The sequence below is a fragment of the Alosa alosa genome, chromosome 3 (genome assembly GCF_017589495.1).
Source record: "Alosa alosa isolate M-15738 ecotype Scorff River chromosome 3, AALO_Geno_1.1, whole genome shotgun sequence".
In the NCBI taxonomy this organism is placed as follows: domain Eukaryota; kingdom Metazoa; phylum Chordata; class Actinopteri; order Clupeiformes; family Clupeidae; genus Alosa; species Alosa alosa.
In genome coordinates, this window is record NC_063191.1 from 26,111,006 (window position 1) to 26,133,937 (window position 22,932).

General features: G+C 42.9%; 1 protein-coding gene across 3 annotated transcripts; it reads left to right on the plus strand.

Moving 5' to 3' along the window:
- Nucleotides 1–213: 213 nt before the first annotated feature.
- Nucleotides 214–22,698, plus strand: rif1 (replication timing regulatory factor 1). Of its 3 annotated transcripts, none has more exons than XM_048239268.1 (37): nt 214–915; nt 2,039–2,160; nt 2,432–2,510; nt 3,097–3,193; nt 3,645–3,775; nt 3,902–3,996; nt 4,549–4,738; nt 4,853–4,945; nt 5,067–5,205; nt 5,497–5,648; nt 6,802–6,931; nt 7,661–7,813; nt 8,084–8,194; nt 8,800–8,862; nt 9,062–9,165; nt 9,703–9,789; nt 11,373–11,446; nt 11,561–11,741; nt 12,150–12,257; nt 12,349–12,498; nt 12,630–12,729; nt 12,834–13,113; nt 13,240–13,285; nt 13,461–13,663; nt 13,832–13,925; nt 14,018–14,143; nt 14,717–14,859; nt 14,974–15,063; nt 15,153–15,207; nt 15,314–16,967; nt 17,004–18,610; nt 18,708–18,830; nt 18,940–19,026; nt 19,689–19,804; nt 21,180–21,333; nt 21,432–21,552; nt 22,155–22,698. In XM_048239268.1, the coding sequence occupies exons 2-37, from the start codon at nt 2,048–2,050 to the stop codon at nt 22,385–22,387; spliced, it is 7,482 nt and encodes a 2,493-aa protein (XP_048095225.1). In that variant the 5' UTR covers nt 214–915; nt 2,039–2,047; the 3' UTR covers nt 22,388–22,698. The 3 variants fall into 3 exon arrangements, with proteins under 3 accessions (XP_048095225.1, XP_048095226.1, XP_048095224.1); XM_048239269.1 differs by having other exon boundaries at nt 216–915; nt 15,314–16,142; nt 16,359–18,610; XM_048239267.1 differs by having other exon boundaries at nt 216–915; nt 15,314–18,610.
- Nucleotides 22,699–22,932: the final 234 nt, after the last annotated feature.

The following is a 22,932-nucleotide window of genomic DNA, read 5'->3' on the forward strand; positions in this document are numbered from 1 at the left end:
GTTCTTTCTCTCTTTTTTCCTGCTGAAAAAACAGCTAGAAACCATCTTATGCTAGCTGGTAGCTGGTTTTAGCTTGTCTGCTGGTTTTCGTCCAGCTCTTGCTGGTCTTGCTGGTTGGGCCACCAGGTGGACATGCTGGTGTGACCAGCCTGTCATGTGGGATACAGCTGGTGTAAGATGGTCATGCTGGTTTACTAGAATGACCATAAGTTGGCATGGGCAGTTAAACCAGCAATGCAAGACCAGCAACACCAGCTAAAATTACCCGCTTGAGGTGGTACAACAAGCAAAACCAGCTGAATTACCATTTTATGGGTAACCCAGCTGAAGGTAGCCTATGTTTTTGCAAGAATTTTGCTGGTGTAGCTGGTCAACCATCATAGGGTGGTCAAACAAGCTAGTCAACCAGCAAACTACCTTAAGCTGACCAGGCTGGGTTTTATTTTTTTCAGCAGGGAAGTGCCATGTCCTAAGAAATGATTAGAAAATAAAACAACGGTAGGCCTACATAGTTTCAACTTCTTCTATTTGTGGTCTGGTACTCTACCAATTTGAAACAGAGAAGCCCTGTATATCATATAGCCTAAGAAAGTAGGCTATGGGCTACATAAGCATAATTAGTTTCACCAGCTCTTGTGTTAAAGAACTGTAGGTAGGCTATAATAAGCGTAGACACATCATAGTGGTTTGAACGTGCACGAATTCACTCAAAAGTGGGTGGTGTTACGTCGGGTTAAAGGTGACGCTACTTCGTTTGCGTCGTTTGGCGCCAGCAAGAGTTTTTCGCGGGGTAAAAGGACCATAGCGCTTTGATGAGAAGACTGTTCCAGTGAAAAATTGTCGCTTTCTGGGTGAAATATGATAACATCAATGGTGTTTTGTCAGTAATTATCACCGTTTCTTGATAACGTGGAGGTAAGGATGTTATTGATTGTGTGCTGTTTGGAATGATGGCTTGTCCTCAGCGTGGTTGCAGTGGGCAGTGCATTGCATGCATGCCTAGTAACAGCTAACAGTTAATGTTATAGCAGCTATGTCAATATGTGAATAATCTTAATATCCCGACATATGCCAGTGTTTATACGCCACCTTGTTTTTGATGTAGCTTTTCTGTTAAGGAAAGGATTTTGTATGGGAAGTTGTTTTGTGATGAATAAAATCATTGGCCCTCTTGCGCAAACATCCATGGCATTGTTTACTGAAGTGAATGTGCAAAGGCTGCAAGGACTCTTGATATGATTGTAAATAATCGTTAGTTCCGAGTCCATATCATAAACACCTCATTCAAACTCAGAAGAACTTTGATTGCACTGCCAAACTATCTCGAGCTAAATATTGGCTGTTTCTTTGGTGCGCACGCTAGTTAACTATGCTACCTTGCTAGCTGGTCAGGTCCCAACTACCGCAACGTTATCTGACATTAGTAGAGTTAGCTTGTGGTACTGTTAGCCTGCTCACATGAATAACTGGGCAGGGCTGACGATTTTTGTCTGCTAGGCCAAAACGTGTGCCTTTCGAATTGTCATTAGAAAGATTTGGACAGCTGCCGTAAATCAACAGTAAACGTAGCCTAGGTATATTCCCTCAACTTGACCTTTGCAGCAACATATAACGTTACAGCATCTCATGGAACATCCATCTGTTGTTTTTCTTACATGACTATCATGTCCGTGGTTAAGTTGTAGGTTTGTGTGGCACCATTGTTTATCTAGAAATTCTATCTAACGTGTAGTTTCACGGTCATGCTATCTCGGTGGTAGATATTTCTGCATACATGCTTAATAGTCTTGCGACTTGTCATGTGTAACGACATTTGTGGCTGTTGGTGCTATCCGCAACACAGAAATAAATCTGTCAGAATCAGGAAGTCTGGGTCTTTGTTTTCGAGCCCCAGCTCTGCCGAACAGAACCCTGTTTACTTTAAGAATGGTCTTGCCACCTAGGGTGTGTGTGTTAGATCTTCTCTCAAAAAAAGACTGGATTAGACTGAAAGGTAGGCCAAAGTTTTTCAACAGCCTTTTCTTACCATTCCCTGTAGGGTGTAAGGATGATGGCGACAGTGTCCCTCTCTGGTGCCAGCCTCATTCCCCTGCTGGACTGCCTCGAGGATACAACAGCTGGCCAGTCGGAGCAGACAGATGCCTACCTCACCATTGTTAGGTATGTGCCTATGACCTTGTTTCAGTTCTTTACAGTGGCCTTTCAAACAGCAAACATCATTGCGTTTTTCCACAAAGTCCTAAGGACATTCTCCAATATACTATGCAGTTGGTGGTGATGAGATTTTTATTGACAATTAAGTGGTCAAAAAGGAGGAAAAAAGAAAGTTGGACATCCGTCCTATTCTTTATAAGTTAGACTTGCTGTCTGTGATTTGTGATCTATGATTTGTGTGATTTTATGATTTGTATCCCTGTGGCTGTTCTTCCAGTCGTCTTAGTGGCGAGGATGGGCAGCAGTACCATGCCGTCATCGTGAAGCACTTTGCTCGCCTCGGTAAAACCATCCAGGTGCGTCCCCTAATGTCTGTCCAACAAGATGCAGGTCTCTTGTGCTAATGGAACTCGACTGATATAAACGTATCAGTAGTCAACATATAGTAACAGACATGATATTGTAGTAGCACTGTGTAGCAATTTGCCCCTTTTGGAGTCCTGGGTTTATAAGTAGCTTTTGATGTCCTCCTCAAAGGTATCATGATCTTGATGGTGTATGGTCATGTGAGGGACCAATAATCACACCTGCCATTCCCACTAAGCATCTGGGTCATGCACTATGTAGGTCTGTGTTCTGAGATGCATGACCAGAAATATAAGAAAAGCCTTCAGAGAGCACGAGTGCACCATTGACTCTGTTGACAAGCTTCAATCTGTGTGAAATCAGCTATTGCTGTACTGGCATGGTTTTGGCATTCCCTTTTAGCTAGTTAGCTGCTTTAAGATGCAGTGTATATAGGTGTATTCTCTGGTACCTTTCGCCTAACAATACCCGACCACAAGTTATACTGCTTTGTCAGGCCCCTATGGTCTGGTGATTTATGCGACACATGAAAATGAAAGGGTTGGATGTGACGCTGAAACCACATTTCCCCTGCAGGCTCACATCAGCAGTGAGAATGCGGAGTTGAGCCAGGCCGCACTGCAGACCCTGGGCCTCTGTGTGTTCTACCCCCACATCGTGTCTGCTGTCCCAGGTAGGAAGGCACGCCCACCTCACAGCACACTTGACGCATGATTTTTGACACGACATGTTGAGGCTTCTTGATCATGCTGAGTTGAGTAGAATATGTGGGATATTTGTATGGCGAGTGAGAAACACAGTTGAATTTGAGTCCTCAATATTTATTTATTTACTTACTTACTTACTAAGTAAGTCCTACTCTGCTTTTTATGACATTAATGTTTGTTCTGAATAATGTTTGTTCTGAAATTTGTTCAGATCTGTCTGTTGTACCTTGCTCAGTTTCCCCAATGATTGTCCATTTAATGTAGGATGTAGGTAGGGTTAAGCAGGGTACTATGTGTATTCATAAACACAGCTTTTGTTTTTTTTCAGTATTATTCGTGCTCTTTATCAAATGTATATGTATGTATGATGTCTTACTGTCTGTTAAAAATATGTTAATGACTTAAATTGTCTTGCAGACACTTTTGCAGAGGAGATGCTCACCGCACTTACAGAGCTAGTGGTGAAGTCGTCGGAGAAGAACACATGCACTAGAGCATTATGGGTAATCTCCAAACAGAACTTCCCAGCAGATATTATTGGCCAGAAGGTGAGTTCACTAAGTGTTTTCTGAATTGAAGCTGAAGGAGGAGTATGTGGTCCAAGTAGTCATGATCGATTTAAGTGGCTTTCAAGGCAAGGTATGACTGGAACCTGTGTTTGTCTGTGTGTGCAGGTCCCTGACATCTTGACTGCTCTTGAGGCTGTGGGAAACCGAGAGGACATCCAATCTGTCGTAATGGAACATGAAGCAATAAACGTCATCATTAGGTTTGTTTACCACTCAACTGATCACCTGTAGTCTACTCTGATAATAGATAGATAGATAGATAGATAGATACTTTATTGATCCCCAGGGGAAATTCAAGACATCGCATCTAGTAAGGTCCTGACTGCACTATTCTTCCTGAAATCAAATCCGTCCTCTTCATGTCTGCCCCACATTTCCCCTCATCTACATGCTGTGTCTACCAGAAATCAACTCAAGTCAGATATTGTTGTCCAGTTACTTTACCTGTAAATGTTACAAGCATGAACCAATATCTGTACACCCTAGCGCAGGGGTCTTCAACATTTTTCACACCAGGGACCCCAAACTGATGGAGAGCTGGAGCAGGGACCCCCTACTATATATATGGCATACAAAATAAAGAAATTGTCTAATCAACCAAAGATTTCGCGACCCCCCTGCAGTACCTCCGCGGATCCCCTGTTGAAGATCTTTGCCCTAGTGTATGCCAACTCTAATTGAGTATGTATCAATTAGAGAGTATGTAGTAAAGGCCGGCTTCATCATGTGATGAGTGCTCCTCATTTTGGCAGGTTGATAGAGCAGGCTCCTGCCCCGATGACTGAAGGTGCTGTTCAGTGGGTCAGACAGGTGATTCCACTGGTGGTCCACTCTGCATCAAAGGTGCGCTTGAGAGCGGCCGCCGCCCTGGAGATGGGCCTGCCCCTTATTCTGGAGAAACAGGAAGAGGTGGCAGCAATGATCGAACCCATGATGGCCACTGTAGGTGTTTTATTATGTCCCTGGATTCTTTGAGTCCTGTATTGAATTCACCTTCTTTTTAAGCAGTTGATTGATTCACTGTAATTCACTTTGTCTCTGTACTTGTTCTTCCAGAAACTTATACCTGAACTTCAGAAGCTCTTCAACAACAAGAATGAAACAAATGTGCTTAAACTCTGGACGTTATTTGTGAAAATACTTGGGAAGGTAATGTTAAACCTTCATTATTATTATTGGTTTCTGTGTGTGCTGATGACAAAAAGACTAAAAGAGATAATGGAAGGGTGGCTACTCGCCTTTTCTCTAACCTTGACTGGTTTTGGAACAGATGCTTCATCGAGGAGGCTCCTTCATAAACTCCCTGCTCTACTTGGAGGAGATGGGCTTCCGGAGCTCCTCTCCCAGTGTTAAGAAGATTGCTTTCTTTGCCTGGAAGAGCCTGATAGACAATTTTGCTCTTAATCCTGGTGAGCCTTATATATAAACATTTTTAGGGCCAGTTTTGTATACATTTATTAGGCCTATTCCGAGGATAAAAGCAAACTTTTAAGTTACAGACTGTTAATGTTTAAGCAGATCCTAATAGAAAATGGACAGTTATGACAAACATATTATGCACACTGGAATTTCATGTTTTCAGAAGCCATTATGTTTTACTCTTACAACCTTAACAGTCACTAGAGTCTCCACAGTCACCACAAGTCTCCAGACTTCAAGCATGTTCTTTCTTTGTGCTTTGCTTTGACTGTGTCCCTCAGAGATCCTGTGCAGTGCCAAGCGTCTGAAGCTCCTCATGTTGCCACTCAGCTCCATCCAGGTGAAGACGGAGCCTCTGCTCCTCACCAAGATCAACGTCTGGTGGTACCTGGTTGTCAAGCTGGGGCCCAACCTGGGCTCCAACTTCGAGCAGGTGAGTGAGTGCAGTTTGTTCAAGACAGTGTACTGTAGAACCCTGCTAACATGGAAACAAGTATGAGTAAGGGCTGTACTGTGTCCATCACATACCTGTATATCTGTGCATTGGGTAGGTAAATGTCTGCTCAAGTATGTTGTGGGACTTTAGGGATAAGACTAATTGATACCAAACTTTTTTTTATTTATTGGCTGCACACACACACACACACACACACACACACACACACACACAGTGGTAAAAATTCTTAACAAGAGTGATAAAGGGTACCATCTTCGGGGATAGAAATAATGACCAGGGACATGTTACCAACAACAGAGTTCCAGCAGCAAGTCCAAAGTTCTCAGGGGCTATGCCCCTTCTTATAGACCCTTTCAAGAGTTCCATTATCAGCATCATAGTTGGTCCCACAAGACTTCCTTTTTAACATTCCATATGTTATCTTAATAATGCAGAGGAAGTAGATTGGGGCCCAAATAGAACGTTCAAGCATTGTTTTTGTTTTTATTGTTGAAAGGGTCTATACACATTTACATACGGTTTTTAGACAGAATCATTACATACAGACATATGACAATACTGGGGCACTTCATGGATAAAAACCCATGACCACCATGCTGTAGTTCCAGCAGAGACAACAGACTACTCGAGGATTAAGCACAATACCCCATATGCATCCATGTCTTTCCCTCTATTGGAGGCTCCATCACATGATATTAATTATATGTCAGCACTCTATTCTTGGGGAATGGCCCTCATTATTCTAACAATGGATGTCGCATGATCTTTATTAGAGAGCCATAGCAAGCCACTGATGGCAAGTTGGATATACAGAAATGCATGTTTCAGAAACTCTGAAAACACACACACACACCAAAAAAAAAATGAAATGCAAAAGAGCTGCTATGCTATCGTAATTCAGAGATCTTTTACAGACTGCTGTCTGTGCATTCCGTCTATATTGTATCGGAGTTATGTTTATACTTTGAAGCAAAAGACTCCTATTTAGTTACTTTATTATTGCGCTTCTCAACTGTAGGGGGACCCCAACAGCAAATCTTCTTTAGTGCTGCTTTAATAAATGTATTGAGGAAAATGTATTAGAGTAGTGTTTGATTTCATGCCCCCATTTGCTCTTGATGTGGTACAGGTTGGTGTTGCACTGCTCCAGAACACAATCCCTCAAGACGTCACCCCACTACCGACTCCTTCCGCAGCCACCACTCCCTCCCGAAGCATCGGCCAGAGAAGCAGCTTCGGTGTCTCCACCCCAAAAGCAGGTATATGCTGTGAGTAGGGCTGTAACCGGACATAAAAAATCACGATTCCGTGGTTTTGATGTCACGGTTCAGATAACAGTTCAGTTGGGGCAGCCATGGCCCGCTGGTTAGCACTCTGGACTTGTAACCGGAGGGTTGCCGGTTCGAGCCCCGACCAGTGGGCCACGGCTGAAGTGCAAGGCACCTAACCCCTCACTGCTCCCCGAGCGCCGCTGTGGTTGCAGGCAGCTCACTGCGCCGGGATTAGTGTGTGCTTCACCTCACTGTGTGCTGTGTTTCACTAATTTACGGATTGGGTTAAATGCAGAGACCAAATTTCCCTCACGGGATCAAAAGAGTATATATACATACATACTTACTTACATACTTAATTTTCGGTATGTTAAGTCTGTAGGCACCGCAAGCCTAAAATTTGCGGGAATAGTATTTTGAAAAGGTATTTAATTGACTAAACTGACATTTAATATGCTTGTGTGGGAATTTGAATTTGAAACATGGTCCACATGCAAAAAAAAAGCCTACTGTTAGTTACTGTTAAAGACTGCATTTAGTATATTCGGTACACATCTCATGGTTTTAACGGGTCATGGAATTTCTGGAATATCATGGAATTTGATCCAATGATCCAAAGCGATAGGCACCTATGTTGAATACTAACTAGCTACTCATTAATTGCTTGCATCCCAGTCTCATTATCTTCCTGTCTTCTGTCTCCCCTCTCCCCTCCAGGGACACCCCTGAGCAGCAGTCCATCCCCAAGCTCTCAGTCCTCGGCCACCTTCCCCTGCGTTCAGCTGCTGGGTCTGGAGATCCTCCTGCACTACCTACTCGGGCCACAGGTCCCCAGCATCGCCTCCAAGACCAAGCTCAAGCTCTGCCTCGGTGAGAATGACACATCCTTGTCAGTAGCATGACTACCCAGCTGCTTCTCATTCATGATTGGGAAACCTCTCTTGATCCTGTAGAGGACTAAAAAGAAACAAAACCCCTCACTGGGGTTTCGAAACAATAACCACATGCATCACATGAACTCCCAGGAGTTCTCTGACCTAAGTATGCTTTCATGTGCGTCATAAAATCATGAAATAAATGTTGCCTTATCCTAATCACGTAGGTCCTTTTGCTTTGTTTGTTTATTTATTTATTTTTCAGAACCGCTGACAGACCCCCTTCTGACTAGCACCTCATTCTTCTCCAAGCACTCCTCGGTGTTCCTGTCCTATGTCAGGAATGGGTTCATTGCTGTTGGCAAAGATTCCCCAGGTACTCTTACAGTTCTTATTTGTCTTGTCTTTCAGCGTGGAAAAATTGTGCAATGTGTGTGTCAAAAGAATTTGTGCTCTATTTGTGTGGCCAAATGAAACCAAAAAGAGTCATGTATTTATTTATATATATTTGTGGGGTGCCATATCAGTGCATGTCTCTCTTGATGACAAGAGAATTAATCAGGCCTGGAAGTGGAAATGAAATTAAATCTACCCAAGCTGTGACTGGATACTATTACACATCAGAGCTCACCAGCAACAACAGGCTCTTTGTGTTATAGCCAGTGAAGGCTTATTCAGCCAAGAAGCCCATGGGCAGGGTATTTGGCTCTGAAGCGTATCATCTGGTACTGTTCTAGCTCAGTAATGCCAACTGGCGTACAGTATGTAGTTGGATTTACCGCGTGTGTGAGTGAGAGAGCGAGAGCGAGATGTAATTGTTAAGATTGCCCCACTCGTCTCTCTTAATCTTTTTCTTTCCTCTACGTTTTGTCCATTTGTCTCTCCTTTTTCCGTCATATTTCTGGATTACTGGAATCCTCCCTGTTCCTTGGAACTCATTTGTACTCCTTTGACATTTCCTCTTTCCACATCTATTCACAGGAATGCTTCTCCACATAATTTGGAAGAGTCTGGTCGGTCATGTTGTTAAAACGATTGATTCAGGCAAGTGTCCATCTGTATTTGATGTTAATAAACGTGTACACTTAAAGGAGATTTTTTTTCTTTTTTTTTTCATATTCATAATATAGTTTCAACATACAGAGCTATGCTGTATTCGGCCACTAAGAATGATTCATTGATTCATCATCTTGAGATTGTAGAGGGTGCTGCTGTGTAATTGTTGTGTTGTTATTGGTTACAGTTGGTAATAAAAAGGATCGACAGGGATCTGAGGCTCTGACCTTGCTGATGCAGTCTCTACGGGCCATCCTGCTCTCAGATGCCCTGCCTGCAAAACAAGCTCTGGTGAGGCCTTTAGTGTGGATGTACAGCCAAGGGAAATGAGTGCTCTATCAGGGGTAGAACTCTCCAGAATGTGCCCTCCAGTTGAAACGAACATGTTACTTATGTACTCAAAAAAGTAAAACTAAGTGGGTCTCACTAACATGGTTGTTGTATAACTTTGACTGTTCAGTGACTTCTGGTTTAAAGATGTATTGATGTTGTGTCACTAGTTCCCAGATACAAAATGGGAAGTTACTGAGATGAGTTTATGTCTGACCTAGCTGTAGACATTTGAAATGCTGGAAAACCAGCATTTTCACACCCGCAGACATTTTGATAATGGAACAATTGCAGGCTTATAATTCATCCAAATCAGGGGCATATACTACTAAAGCAATGACTAGCGTGCTTTTATGATTGTTTACTCTTGGTGGTCAATTTGGAGCCAGCCAGTTTTTTTTTTTTTTTGTTGTCACCCTTTGAAGTGTTTGGCCTTATGGTCTTGTTTGTCACTCCAGCAAAAGTAATACAACACCTTCCAATCATGTGTCTCCACAGGATCTTTTGGAAACCACTGTGAAAGGCATCCCAAAGAAAGTGCTTGGCTCTGCAGCCTACCAAGTGGCTGATATGGATATTTTGAACGTAAGTGTTTTTCGCCTATTATCTCTCCATTTAGAGTTTACATCGCATAGTTTATCCTTTGTCTTGGTTTCTAACCAAGTGCTGATATGCTCAAGAATTGCTTTAAAACTTAAAACTGTTCACCATGTTGTTAGTCGCTTTGGTTAAAAATGCGTCAGCCAAATGTAATGTAAACAGCCTTTAACGTTTGAAAATAAGGTTGCATCTGTGAAACTTGTAGTCACAGCCTGAGCTTAATGAAGATGTAGCGTTGCCATCACCACAACCCTGTGAGCTCCTCTCCTTCTGAAACCTCAGCATTCAGAGCTCTTAATCAAGCAAACATTGTTTAATGGCTTCCAGAGATCCCTAATTGTGAAGGCCCTCAAGCCCTTATCACGATGACCTTCAAATTGGTGTCAAGGGTTTTGGATCATGTTCTATGATGTGGAAAGCTGATGATTCAAATTAGAGATGCACCGATATGGAATTTTAGGGCCGATAATGATAACCGATATTTATTGGTTTGTTGTGGCCGATACCGATACGATAACCGATAATATTACTCTTAAAAAAAATTGTGAAAAAGGGATTTGGGGAAACATTTAATAAGCATAATTTTATTGCAGTAATTTTACCTACCACCAAATGATGGACAGAACTCAGTCCTCACTAGTGCAGCAGTCAACAACATAACAGTAGCCTAGCCCTACAGTATGTGTGGCTCCTTTAAGTGAACCTGACGTCAGTGAATTGTGAGTGAGTGGCTAGAGAGTATGAATCGTTTTAATTTAGGACTAAACGCTCATAAACGGCTCAGCTGGGGATAAGCTACAGTATAGCGACCAAATCAGAGTTTGTGAGGGAAACTTAGGTTTAGTTTCAACTGCGGATAACTGAATAAAGCTGCAACTCTTCAGACTGTATCTTATGTCCGTCTACTCTGTTGCGCACAACCTGCTGCAGCAGAAATGAAAGGGGTTAGCCCCGAAGGTTTTAATAACTTATTATGATCTATCTGGAACTGAAGCAGGGATGGTTAGCATTAGGTAGTAATACAAAACCCAAGCTAACGTAATGCAAATATAATACTAAAACACAACTTAGAACTAGGCCTACTTATGTACTCGTCCCACTAATGAGTTTGTTTATTTGTTTCCCCGACTAACGCGGTATAGTCCAAACACACCAGCACAAGACGGCTCTAGGGCTGAGCTCCGCTCAAGTAAGGTTAAATGGCGGATCATTCACGAGAGGATTTTGAGATGCACAGATTACCAAATGAACGCATATCCACAGATTTTGTTAGAGTGGTGAAATACATTCACACCGCTGACAATATATTGAGGAAAAAGTATAGCCAACCAAGCTCAAGTAGCTCAGTGTAGCCAGACAACCTTACGTAGGCCTAAATTAGGACTAGAATATCGGCGCAAATTATCGGCCAGAATTCTGTTATCGGACCGATAATAATATTTAAATTTTTTCACTTATCGGCCGCCGATATATCGTGCATCCCTAATTCAAATCACAATGTGCGTGTGCTGGAGTTGGTGTTGTGTTTCTTTGTGGTTTTATGGATGTGTGTGTTCTGTCTGCTCCAGGGCACCCCAGCTCTCTTCCTGATCGGTCTCTTCTACAATGGCAAACATCTGTCAACATTTGTGGAGGACGAGAAGTATGTTTGTTAATGTGACACCGCACCATATGGTCCTTTTACTTGCATAGTTAAAGTTACACACAGAAAATGAGCACAATAGATAAGACGCATAAATGCTTCCCTTTGGTTCAGGTTCTTCATGAGCTTGGAGACCCTGCTGTCTTGTGGCCTGTCCGGCCCCACGTCTCCGCTGGCGTTTGCCGATGCTGTGCTGGAGGCGATGAGCCGTGATGCAGGCTCCCTGGAAAACAAAGAATATCTCTGGAGGATGTGGAGTGTGGTGGTGAACCCACTGACCGACACCATCACACAGGTACACCACAGTAACCCACTGACCGACACTATCATACAGTTACACCACTAACCCACTGACCGACCCCATCACAGGTACCACAGTAACCCACTGACAGACACCATCACATGTATACCACAATAACCCACTGACCAACACTATCACAGGTATACCACAATAACCCACTGACAGTGGGTTACAGTGGTATACCTGTGATAACCACATCACTGATAGACACATCAAACAGGTACACCACAGAAAAACAAGGATGCTGAGGTTGTTACTTCCTGTTTGCTTCAAGGAGTTGAAATGTATATATTTTGTGACGGTCATAAAGTACCATATGACACGCCAATTCACAACTGTAAAATAGTGAGATGTAAACTTGTGCACACCTTTTTATTTTTATTTTTTTTTTTTTTTTTTCAGTCCAATGAAGTCAATCAAGGGGATGCCCTGGAGCACAACTTCAATGCCGTTCACAGCGCCTTGATGTTCCCGATATCCCACCTGCTACCTGGCAAAGCTCTCCCACAGGTAAGTGCTAGCTTTAGAGTTTTCAGTCTGACAACATATTTACATTGCTCTGATAGATTAAGATTAGAAATGATCCCGTTTTCTTGGTCAGATGACTCAGAAGACCCTACTGGGCACATGGTCCCGGCTTTACATGGTTTTTGCCCGGTGTTCTGCCCTGGTGGCCACTGCTGAGGAGAACGTGTGCTGTGAGGAGCTGTGTGTCAAGATGTCGTCTTCTCTGGATGGACTGGATTTATCGGTGAGTTGAATTGCCACACTTTACCCTGTTTTGCATGTATTGACCACTCACAAATATATTCTGTTGTGTGGAAAGAAGCGGTTGTGAATTATGTGGTGACTTTTTGTTATTGATACCCTTCTTTTCTTTAGGATCCTCCAGTATTGGATGCTGTTGTAAGTGTCCTTCACACCATGATTGAGAGTGTGGACTTCTCTCCGTACACTCCCCAGTTCCAGCAAAAGATGAAATGTAAGACTCTCTTCCATCACCCTCCATAATCCATAATGTAAGCCTCTCTTCTTCTGCTCTTTGCATTACATGACCATGTCTTTTTTTTGTTGTTATATTTCTAGCTCCTCGTACTCCACTAGGCTGGGTAAGGAAAAGGAACAAAGCGCTGGGCAACCTCTCTGCTTTCCATACGTTACTAGTGCACTGCCTGGAAGCATTCCTTGCTTTGGACCTAACCAAGGTGGCTGCTGATGGTTCTGGAGCCACACTGGGGGGTGTTGGCACCACGCTGATCAACATTGTGTCCAAAATCTTTTCCAACCTGGCCCTACCCACAGTTATTCAGGAGGCGTTCTCCATTCTTGCCCAGCCTTTGGCCCTCATGTTTGGTCTGACTGGAAGGTGTGAAGTTTGAATGATCAAGTATTTCATTTTGTTGTTTCTCAAATGAGTTTGAACCTATGAGTATGTGTATCTAAAAATGGTCTGATTTTTTTTTTTTTTTTTTTTTTTTTTTTTTTTTTTTAGCACTGAAAATGACAAGTCCAAAACCTACTCAGTTCTCATGCAAAAAGTAAGTTTATTGGTTGTACATGATCTCCTTTTGTGATTTCAAGAAAATATATGGGGCCAAAGTTACCCCAGCTTGATTTCTTTCTTTCAAGTGCTCTAATTGCTTCAGTGTTTTCCCCTCTGCAGAGTCCTCCCTAGAACCCATTTTCTGCCTTTCTTCTGTTTTCTCCCTGTAGTTGGAGTGCCTCCTAGGGGACATGTTGAGATGTCTGCAGTCCCGCTCGGCCTTGCAGTACGACGACGATATGTTGTCTTTGCTGACCCCCCTTCTCTGTGAGACGTTTTTACATAAGAGCAAGCAGATCCGCACCCTTGTCAACCAGTTCTGGAATGCTACATTTGCAAATGCCCTTGTTCTAAACTACCCAGATAAAATTAGGTATGAATGCTCTGTTCAGTTATTACGCTTGGTGATTTTGCAAATAAGTTGTTTTACCTGTTTTTCCCATCATGTGTCATCCCATGTATATAGCTCTTTGGCAGTATTGAAATTGAATTTAATCAGTCATATGTCTCTCATTTAATGGTGGCTTTGTTCCTTTTACAGGCCAGTTTTAAGCCAAGTAAAACAGAAGACTCCCATCATCTTACCTGGGTTTCAAGCTGTAGAAGTACCAGAGGACACTAGTGGACAGTATAGCGTAAGTGTTTGTATTCTGAAATGGTTGGTTGTACTTAGTCATTGAAACGTGTGGTCAAGTACTACTGTTTTTCTTTTTTTCCTTTTATGCAGAGTGAGTCCTCTCAAATGGAAACCAAGATAAGTGGTGTGGCCGTGACCTCTGCGAAGAAGAGGGAATCTTTGCTAAACAGACCTGCCGAACCAAAGACCCCAGACATGCCTGCTAAGCCTGTATCTGTGAGTGTATTTAGTAGATATGCACTGATTTTATTTTCCCACTTTTAGTGAACGCTCTAATGAATGCTTACATTTTCTACCTTTTAAATAGTGTTTCCCCAGAAAACAATTCAAGTGTGCTGGGCATATGTGAGGGCAGCCTGTTGAGGTGGGGCGACGGTGCTAGATGTTGGATTATGAAATTGAATCTGTTTTTATGTCTAGTTTCTCACAATGGAAATATAATTGCAATCATTTTACCCATGCCTACTACCAATGATGGACAGAACTCATCATAGATCCGTCCTCCATGGTACAGCGGTAAAACTAAGTCGTAGCATTTATTCCATATCATATTTCTTGTTATGGAAGTGGTGTGGCCTTTTAAGAATAACATGAGTGGGTGAGTATGAATGGCTAGCAGCTAGAAAAAATAAGATGAGGACCTAAGCAGCATTCGTGAAGCAGAGTTGTATGCATAGTTTGAACTGTTTGTCATTAAATAAAGCTGAAACTCCTTGGACTGAGCTCTATCTTGCGTTTATCCGTGTGTGTGTACAATATTTCATGTTGGCTGGTGTTTGCCCTCTGCAGGTCAAGCTTGATTTTGGATCGTCAAAGCTGCCTCGTCGGGAGATGTTGGAGGAGGAGGCCTCAGTAGACTTTGTGTTCATCCCTCCAGAGACGAAGGAGAGGGTGCTAACTGAACACCAGAAGGAGGTGAAAAGGACGAAAAGGTGAAAATGAAAATTATTTGTGAAGACATTGCAAATTGCTATGCACCGATGACTTCAGTTTCTGTTTCACCCAAGACCGTGTTCATGAATTGAACCGATTAATCTGTTTTGCAGGGTTGATATCCCTGCCATGTATAACAACCTGGATGCCTCCTTGGACACAACCACCTTTACCCAATACACTCAGAGCCAAGAGGAATCTATGTATGTCTTTGTCTCATTTGGTTATGTTTGGTTATTGTTTACTCTTGTTTGGTAAGCCAGAAGTTTAAAATATTTTCTTTTTATGACAGGGACAAATTGCCTGCAGATGACCAAACTGCAACCATTGAAAAGTCCTTGCCTGAGGTATTGGTAACACATTATTGACCCGTTATTTTTGTTTGTTTTGATTGTTTTTGGTGTTGCAAACTGAACATTGCCCAATAATTATTTTCCTTTTAACTCTCCACAGACCTCAAATCAAAATAAATATACTGTTGTGGATGTAGACGAGGCCAAGGATCAAAATGGAAGCAACATGGCTGAGCCAGTTCAGGACCCCGCAACAAAAATGGACATCTCTCTTGGAGGGGATGAGGCGCCATCAACATCTGCTGATATCTCCATGGAGGATATTGGTGGGCAAGAGCCAGAAGTTTTCAAACAGGACATTAATGAGGACAGGACTCCAACTAAACAAGACACTTGTTCCAATAAAGAGGACAGTCCTAATGTCTCTGGATCATCTGATATGGTCTCTGGGACACCCCAGAAACCAAATAGCCGTCGACAGTCTTTCATTACCTTAGAAAAGTATGTTGAGGGAAGACCTTCTAGTCCCATCAGTGTGGCTAGATTTACTGGTCCCCTTGTAAAGAACACAGAGAGCCAGGAAATGCCAAAGTCCCAGGGGTCCATTGCGAATAGTCCACACACCCCACAGGCAGAGACCAGTCAAGAAGTCTTCATGGAGACAGAAATGTCTCAAAAACATTTGGAAGGATCTTCTGAACAGGGTTTGAAAGACACCACCAAAGATCTGAAGCCCTCCACTGAACGCCCCAGTGAAAGCACAGAGGATGAGGATGTCATTCCAGATACCCAGACAAAGATTCTAAAGGAGGATTTGGTTGCCAATGGTAGGTCCCTTCCGAAAAATGATGTAGCTAAGACCACGCTAGAGGAGGAATCAGATGTTCTTACAGACTCTCAGTCTGAGACCTCTCCAGCAAATCCAAGGCGCTCTGGGCGACAAAGAACCAAACCTATGCGCCCCGGGGGAGAGTCAGATGAGCAAGAAGGTAAGAATAAAACAAGGGAGAAAAGGGTAGCTGCTAATGATAAGAACCTTTCTGTTTCTAAAGAATCCACTCTTTCCCCTTCTCTGGAAACAGATAGCCAACCCAGGGGTAGAAGGAGGAGTAGGTTAGCTGAAGTAGAAAATGTTGACACTGTAAAAGTGAGAAAAAGTCTTAGAGGGGATATTAACAGTCTGAATGATTCACAATCTGTTGCAGGAGATAGCCAGCCACAGGGAAGGCAAAAAAGAAGTCAGGCAGCGTTGCTAGTTGCTTCCCAGAACTCGCCTCATTCAAATAGCCAAACACTGGATAGACCTGGGAGGAGAACTAGGTCAGCCCAGGACACAGACTCTCAGCAGTTGAGTGGTGAGGCTGAAGTAGATGGTCAGTCACAGGGCAGACCAGTTAGGAAGACAAGAAGAACTGAAACAGCTAAGCTGCAAAATGAAAGTCAGAGCCAAAGTCTGACTGATTCTGAGCAGCTTGCAAGTCAGACTGAAGTAGTAATCAGAGGTAAACCTGGTCGAAGGCAAAAACTCGTCAGTGAAGAAGATGAATCCAAGAATAGTTCAGAGAATGCCCAAGTAGAGAACTTTGAAGAGAGTCAGGAATCCTCCCAAGGAAAAGGTAGGCTCAAAACACGGAGGTCCTCCCAACTTATATCTGCCAGTGCTGAGAACTCTGACTCTAATGCTTCGGAGACTGAAGGTCAGAAGCCTAGAAAGAGGGGCAGAAGACTGTATTCTATGAACGCAGAGCTAACTCACAGTCCACTAAATAATGCACAAACAAGTGAAAATGTACTAGAGCCCCAAGAACTTGCTGGTGTTCAAAGCACACCAGAGCCCCAAGAACTTGCTGGTGTTCAAAGCACACCAGAGCCCCAAGAACTTGCTGGTGTTCAAAGCACACCAGAGCCCCAAGAACTTGCTGGTGTTCAAAGCACACCAGAGCCCCAAGAACTTGCTGGTGTTCAAAGCACACCAGAGCCCCAAGAACTTGCTGGTGTTCAAAGCACAGAGATGCCTAACTCTGATGTTCAAAGCACAGAGATGCCTAACTCTGATGTTCAAAGCACAGATATGCCTAACTCTGCAGCACCCCAGCAAAGCCCTTTAAAGAATAGCAGTTTTGTCAATGATGACCAAATGGTCCATGACAAGGTAGAAACTATGAATGAAGAGAGGAATGACGTACATGAAGTAATGGACACACAGAAAGAGGAGGGTGAAGACATGAAAGAGGAGGATGACAAATCTCAAACCGAAAACAAAGAAGTTGTAATAGCGGCAACAACAGAAGATGTACAAAACAGCACAGATGTAATAACAGGCTCAGATATTAAATCAGAAGAAGTATTGCAGGATTTGCCAGCTGGTCAAACCTCACATAACAAGCTTGAGGATAGTGATGAGGCAGTGGTGGAGATTAACCCTGTTATTGAGAGCACCGATTCGTCTAAAGATATGGTGGTAGAAGGTCCAGATTCACAAAGTGATTCAACAGAAGTTGTCTCCTCTCAAAGTGAATCTGATGGAACAGCCAAAATTAGTTGTCCAGTGCATAATAGAAAGGGCCGTCGACGTCCACGCCTCAAGGACTGCATTTGCCATCTTGGGGTGAAGTCTGGTGCGGTTAGTCAAAGTGAGCCACAAGCGTCTCAGGAAAAAGAGACCAATTCAGTTGACAGCAACCAGCTGCCCCCTTACTCTGAAGAAATTACCTCAGAGGAAGTGAAGGCAGTTAGAAATGAAAATGGACTTCCAGAGGTACCAGTACCAGAGACTGAAACTACATCTCTGCCAGTTAAAAGCCCAGACACACTTTCTGATGCAGCTGTTGAAGTGGCTGTTTTGCCTCCAGAATCCATTGAGAAGGATGAGGGTGAGCATGCTGTCACAGAAGAGTCACAAGATGAACTGAGGAAAAATGAGACGACTGCTGAAGTGCTGGAAGAATCTGAGTTTGTCAGTGTCGGAGAACAACAGGTTGAAGAGGCAGCTTCTGTTGATCCAGTGGAAGCAGAAAGCCTCCGCAAGCAAGAAGAGCGCTTGGAAGAGTCTCCTGTCGGCACCACAGAAGAGGCTATGGCAGTAGAAAATGTCTTAACTAATGATGACGATGGAGTAGCTCCTCTTGTAGAGGATCCAAAAGGGGTGGTGGCAGAGGAAGAAGAAACTGAAATGGATCAAACTGAGAACACTGAACCAACAGTAGAACCAACAGAACCAACAGAACCAACAGAACCTCTGAACACTGCTAAAGAGAAGGAAACTGCTGTGTGCTTGGACTCCCCACCCAAGCAGAAGTGTTTGGATGCAGTCACTGGCGAGCTAGAGGTGGGCCAGAGCCCCAGCAGCGGGAAGACCCGTGGGATGTGGTCGCCATCTGCGTCCCCTTCCACCAGCATTCTGAAGAAAGGCCAGAAGAGACCCTCTGAGGAGGATTCTCCCTCACCGCTGCTAAAGGTAATCAATTATGGTGGTCTACATCATGGCTGTAAGATGTCCATACCATTGTCCAGTGCCCCTGGAGTAAATGGTCTCGTGTACATATTTGTTACAGTCCCGCCGAGTGTCCTTTGCTGACCCTATCTACCAGCAAGAGTTGGCAGATGACATTGATCGTCGCAGCCCTGTAATTCGGACAAGTTCACCAAGATCCAAGAGTCTTGGTGGTCAGCCAAAGGTAGTTTTCTGATTGTAATATGAATTGAAATATTTCATATTTGAAAAGCATTTCTATTTGACTTGCTAAGCTGTTAGTCACAAGATTTTTTTTCTCCATGAAATTGTAGTTCATAACGACACCAACAAAAGGTTTATTGAACTTCAGTCCACGTAATCTCCGAAGCCCAGGGTACAAGAGCTCTAAGAAGTGTCTGGTAAGTTTACTTGGGTCTGTTTGTGAGTGATGCTCTAGTTTCAAATTATTTAGTTTACTGGTGGTGAGCTATGTCTTTCTTAAAAACACAAGCACTGATATGAATGTCTATCGTGAACTGTGCACCTAAATTAGTGTGTTAGGCACTGTAGTGTCCTACTGTTTGTGGACTGTTTATTGTCATTGTGCAGAGTACATGTACAGATATGTGCAATGTAGTAACAATATAATAGTAGTGTATATATATATATATATATATATATATATATATATATATATATATATATATATATATATATATATATATATTTAAGAGAAAACAGAATAAATATGGCTATTCAGTGTGAACCATAGACAGATATGTACAGTATGTTGTCACCGGGATGCAGAGTTTGAGTTCAGTAAGGTGACAGCTGCAGGAAAGAAGCTTCCTCTGAACCTGCTGGTCCAGGTGCGGAGAGACCTGTAACGCCTCCCGGAGGGTAGTGGGGAGAACAGTCTGTGGTTGGGGTGTGGGTTTTACCACATACATTTATGACCACTCTACTGCAAAATGCAATAATGTGTATTACTGTTGAGCCAAAAGAATAACAAAAAAATCTGAAAAAGCATTGTGTAAAACCATAAAAATTATTTTGCCTAACCCAGCGATTCTGTTTTAAGATTTCTGAGATGACTCTGGAGCCTCGGCCCATTCCTAAGGACTGCGTATACCCTGCCCTTGTTGCCTGCTCAACTCCCGTGGAGGCTGTGTTACCACAGATCTCTTCCAACATGTGGTAAGTCTTACAGCCCACTTCAATTGTATTGTACTTATTTCTTCAGAGACCACCAAAAGTGCTGGACACTTAATTCATAATTAAATTAATTAATTTTATTTTATTTGTATAGCGCTTTTCAAAGACCCAAAGTCACTTACAGAATGAGGAAACCACACACACACACACACAAGAGCAGCAATGAATTGATGAATAAAAAGTAAATCATAATGGTACAAGCACCAAAGACAAGAGCAATAGTGGAATGAGGAATGAATAATAATAATAATAATAATAATAATAATAATAATAATAATAATAGTACAGACATCCAGGACAAGACATGAGCAATAACAGTCACAATGGGGGTCAAGTTGCGGGGGAGGGTGGCGGGGTAGGGGCAGGGGGTGACTGGGTATGAGGAGGGGAGAGGGCAAGGGTGGGGATGGTTATGGTTGTGGGTAGGGGAGGTCGTAGGCTTGTAAGAAGAGGTATGTTTTTATACGGGATTTGAATGTGGAAAGTGAGGGGGAGTCACGGACAGATTGGGGGAGTGAGTTCCAGAGTCGGGGTGCTGCTGAGGAAAATGCTCTGTCGCCGAAGGTTTTGAGTCTTGATGGTTTGGTGATCAGAGTGAGTGTGGAGGAGGGCTCGGGAGGGTCTATTGGGGGTAAGGAGATCGGACAGGTAGGAAGTCGCCAGGTGATGGAGGGCTTTAAAAGTCAGGAGGAGTATTTTGAAGGTGATGTGTTGTTTGATGGGGAGCCAGTGGAGAGCGAAGAGGACCGGAGTGATGTGTTCACGGGACCGGGTCTGGGTGAGGAGGCGAGCTGCAGAGTTTTGAACCATTTGGAGTCTATGGAGGTAGTGAGAAGTGATGCCAAAGAGGATGGAGTTGCAATAGTCCAGACGTGAGGAGATTAAGGCATGGATGAGGGATTCTGCAGGGGGAGAGGCAGTGTCGGATCTTGGCGATGCGGCGGAGGTGGAAGTATGAGGTCTTGATGATGGAGCTGACATGGGGATCAAAGGAGAGGGTGGGGTCCAGGGTGACGCCAAGGTTGCGTGCCAGAGGGGAGGGGGTGATGGTCGAGGTGCCGATGGTGAGTGAGATGGGACCAGTTTTATTGAGGGTGGATTTGGTGCCTATGAGGAGGAGTTCTGTTTTGTCACTGAGTTGGAGGAAGTTGTGGGTCAGCCATGATTTTATTGTGGAGATGCAGGTTTCAATGTGACCTGAGAATTAAACCCAACATAATCAATTTATCATTTCTTACCATCACCACAGTACTTTATTTATACTTTTAAAAGCAAGAAAATAGAAGCGAGTTGGCATGAATTGTGTCTTAATGAACTTTTGAATTTTTAAATTTTTTATTTCTCTCCATGTTCTAAGGCCCCGTGGCTTTGGGCAGCTTGTACGAGCCAGGAACATCAAAACAGTGGGTGACCTCAGTGCCCTTACACCAGCTGAAATTAAAGCTCTTCCTATTCGTTCCCCAAAGTTGTCTAATGTGAAGAAAGCGCTTAAATCATACCACGAACAACAGGTATTGACTCTGACATTCGTAGTCATCAGTGTTATGTCATTAAAAGCATCACAATTTCTCAGAGGGATAACACTAATGCATTTATTTTTGGATTCTAGCGAAAGGTTCGTTGTGATGATCTTAAAGGCTTTGATGAGATGGAGAAAATGACATCTGAGCCTGAGGAGCTTGAGTTGGCCGAGAATCAAGACGAGGAAAAGGCACCAGAGGAAGCACAAGGCATGTGTTAATTTTTACCTGTTACAAAATGTGAATATGATACAACTTAAAACAAACATGATATTAGAGGTATTATGTATGATTTGTGGAGTGTGTACAGTCAAAGAAGTGTACAATTTGTTTTATGTGCTATGGCAGTGTTTCTCAAAGTGTGGTCCGGGGACCACTGGTGGTCCGCAAGCTATCCCAAGTGGTCCGTGAGCAGACGTGATAAAATATAATATAGATGAGTTGTTTGCAATATTGAACCAACTTGTATGTAAATCCAAACAGTTCTGCAACACTGTCTATGCAAGATATGCCAGTTTAAATCATATGAATCCTCTGACACAATAAGCAAAGTGCAGAGACAATAAGCAAGGTGGTTCAGTGAGTATTGTGTAGGCTAATATACTGTTGAAGTAGGTCTAATCTTTTTTTTTTTTAATTTTTTTTAAGCTAGGTGGTCCATGCATTTCTTTTTTATTGGTTAAGTGGTCCTTCGTCTGAAAAAGTTTGAGAAACACTGTGCTATGGTATGCCATCGTTTGGACGTAAACACACTTTTAGAAATGAACAGTTGTGTTGATTTAAACATGTTTTTCCTTTTCATGCTTTTGCAGAGGTGACATTGGAGGAGCCCACAACAGCTGAGCCGCAGGCCTCTGAGCAGCAGCAGGAGCAGCCTGAGAGCCTGAGCCTTCTGTCTGACGTCCAGGCCGTTGGGGAGCGCTTCAGTACAGAGGAGCTGGCCCACTACTCTCCAGGCCAGTTGGCTGTGATGTACGAACACCTGAGTGGAATGATAAAGTCTGTTGTGGATCGCCTGGTGGCCACCTCGAACAGTATGCCTTGAACTTAAGTCGGCACAATGCCTCTTTTTAAAAAGGATTTTTTGGATGATGGTGAGCTGCGAGTTCTGCCAACCCGGCCAGCTTGGATTGTATAGTTTTATTAACAGTCTCCTCGACAACCAGATCAGTGACTAAACTACAGAATACATGGACCTCAATGATGCCTTTTAGTCATCTTTTTAAGTGATTCCTTTTAGTAGAAAGTTTTTTTCTTTCCTTGTTTTGTTTTTAAACTTGGTGTGCACAGACCGAGATATGGATAGCACATTTTTTTTTATGTCAACCATTGCTAAAAATAAAGTGTTGAAATGAAGCGTTAATATCTCATGTATTCACTCCCCCCTTGTATGTCATCATTGTATGATCTAGGTAATGTGATCAAAAGAACTAACAACACCTAAGGTGTATGTAGATTTTTGTTTTGCTGTTTGACTAGTAATTCTTTAGACTGATTCACTTCTTCAGCATGTTGATATTTGTAAAAAAAAAAAAAGTAAGTATATTGTAGTTGGGCATGATTACTACTGGGATCCAATGTTTTTTTTTT

Excerpts from the sequence above, each read along its gene's own strand:
- rif1 (XM_048239267.1), top strand. The coding sequence starts at position 2,048 with ATGATGGCGACAGTGTCCCTCTCTGGTGCCAGCCTCATTCCCCTGCTG. Across the intron at positions 9,790-11,372 it reads CTGATATGGATATTTTGAAC|GGCACCCCAGCTCTCTTCCT; the intron begins GTAAGTGTTTTT and ends TGTCTGCTCCAG. Across the intron at positions 19,027-19,688 it reads AGAGCTCTAAGAAGTGTCTG|ATTTCTGAGATGACTCTGGA; the intron begins GTAAGTTTACTT and ends TTCTGTTTTAAG.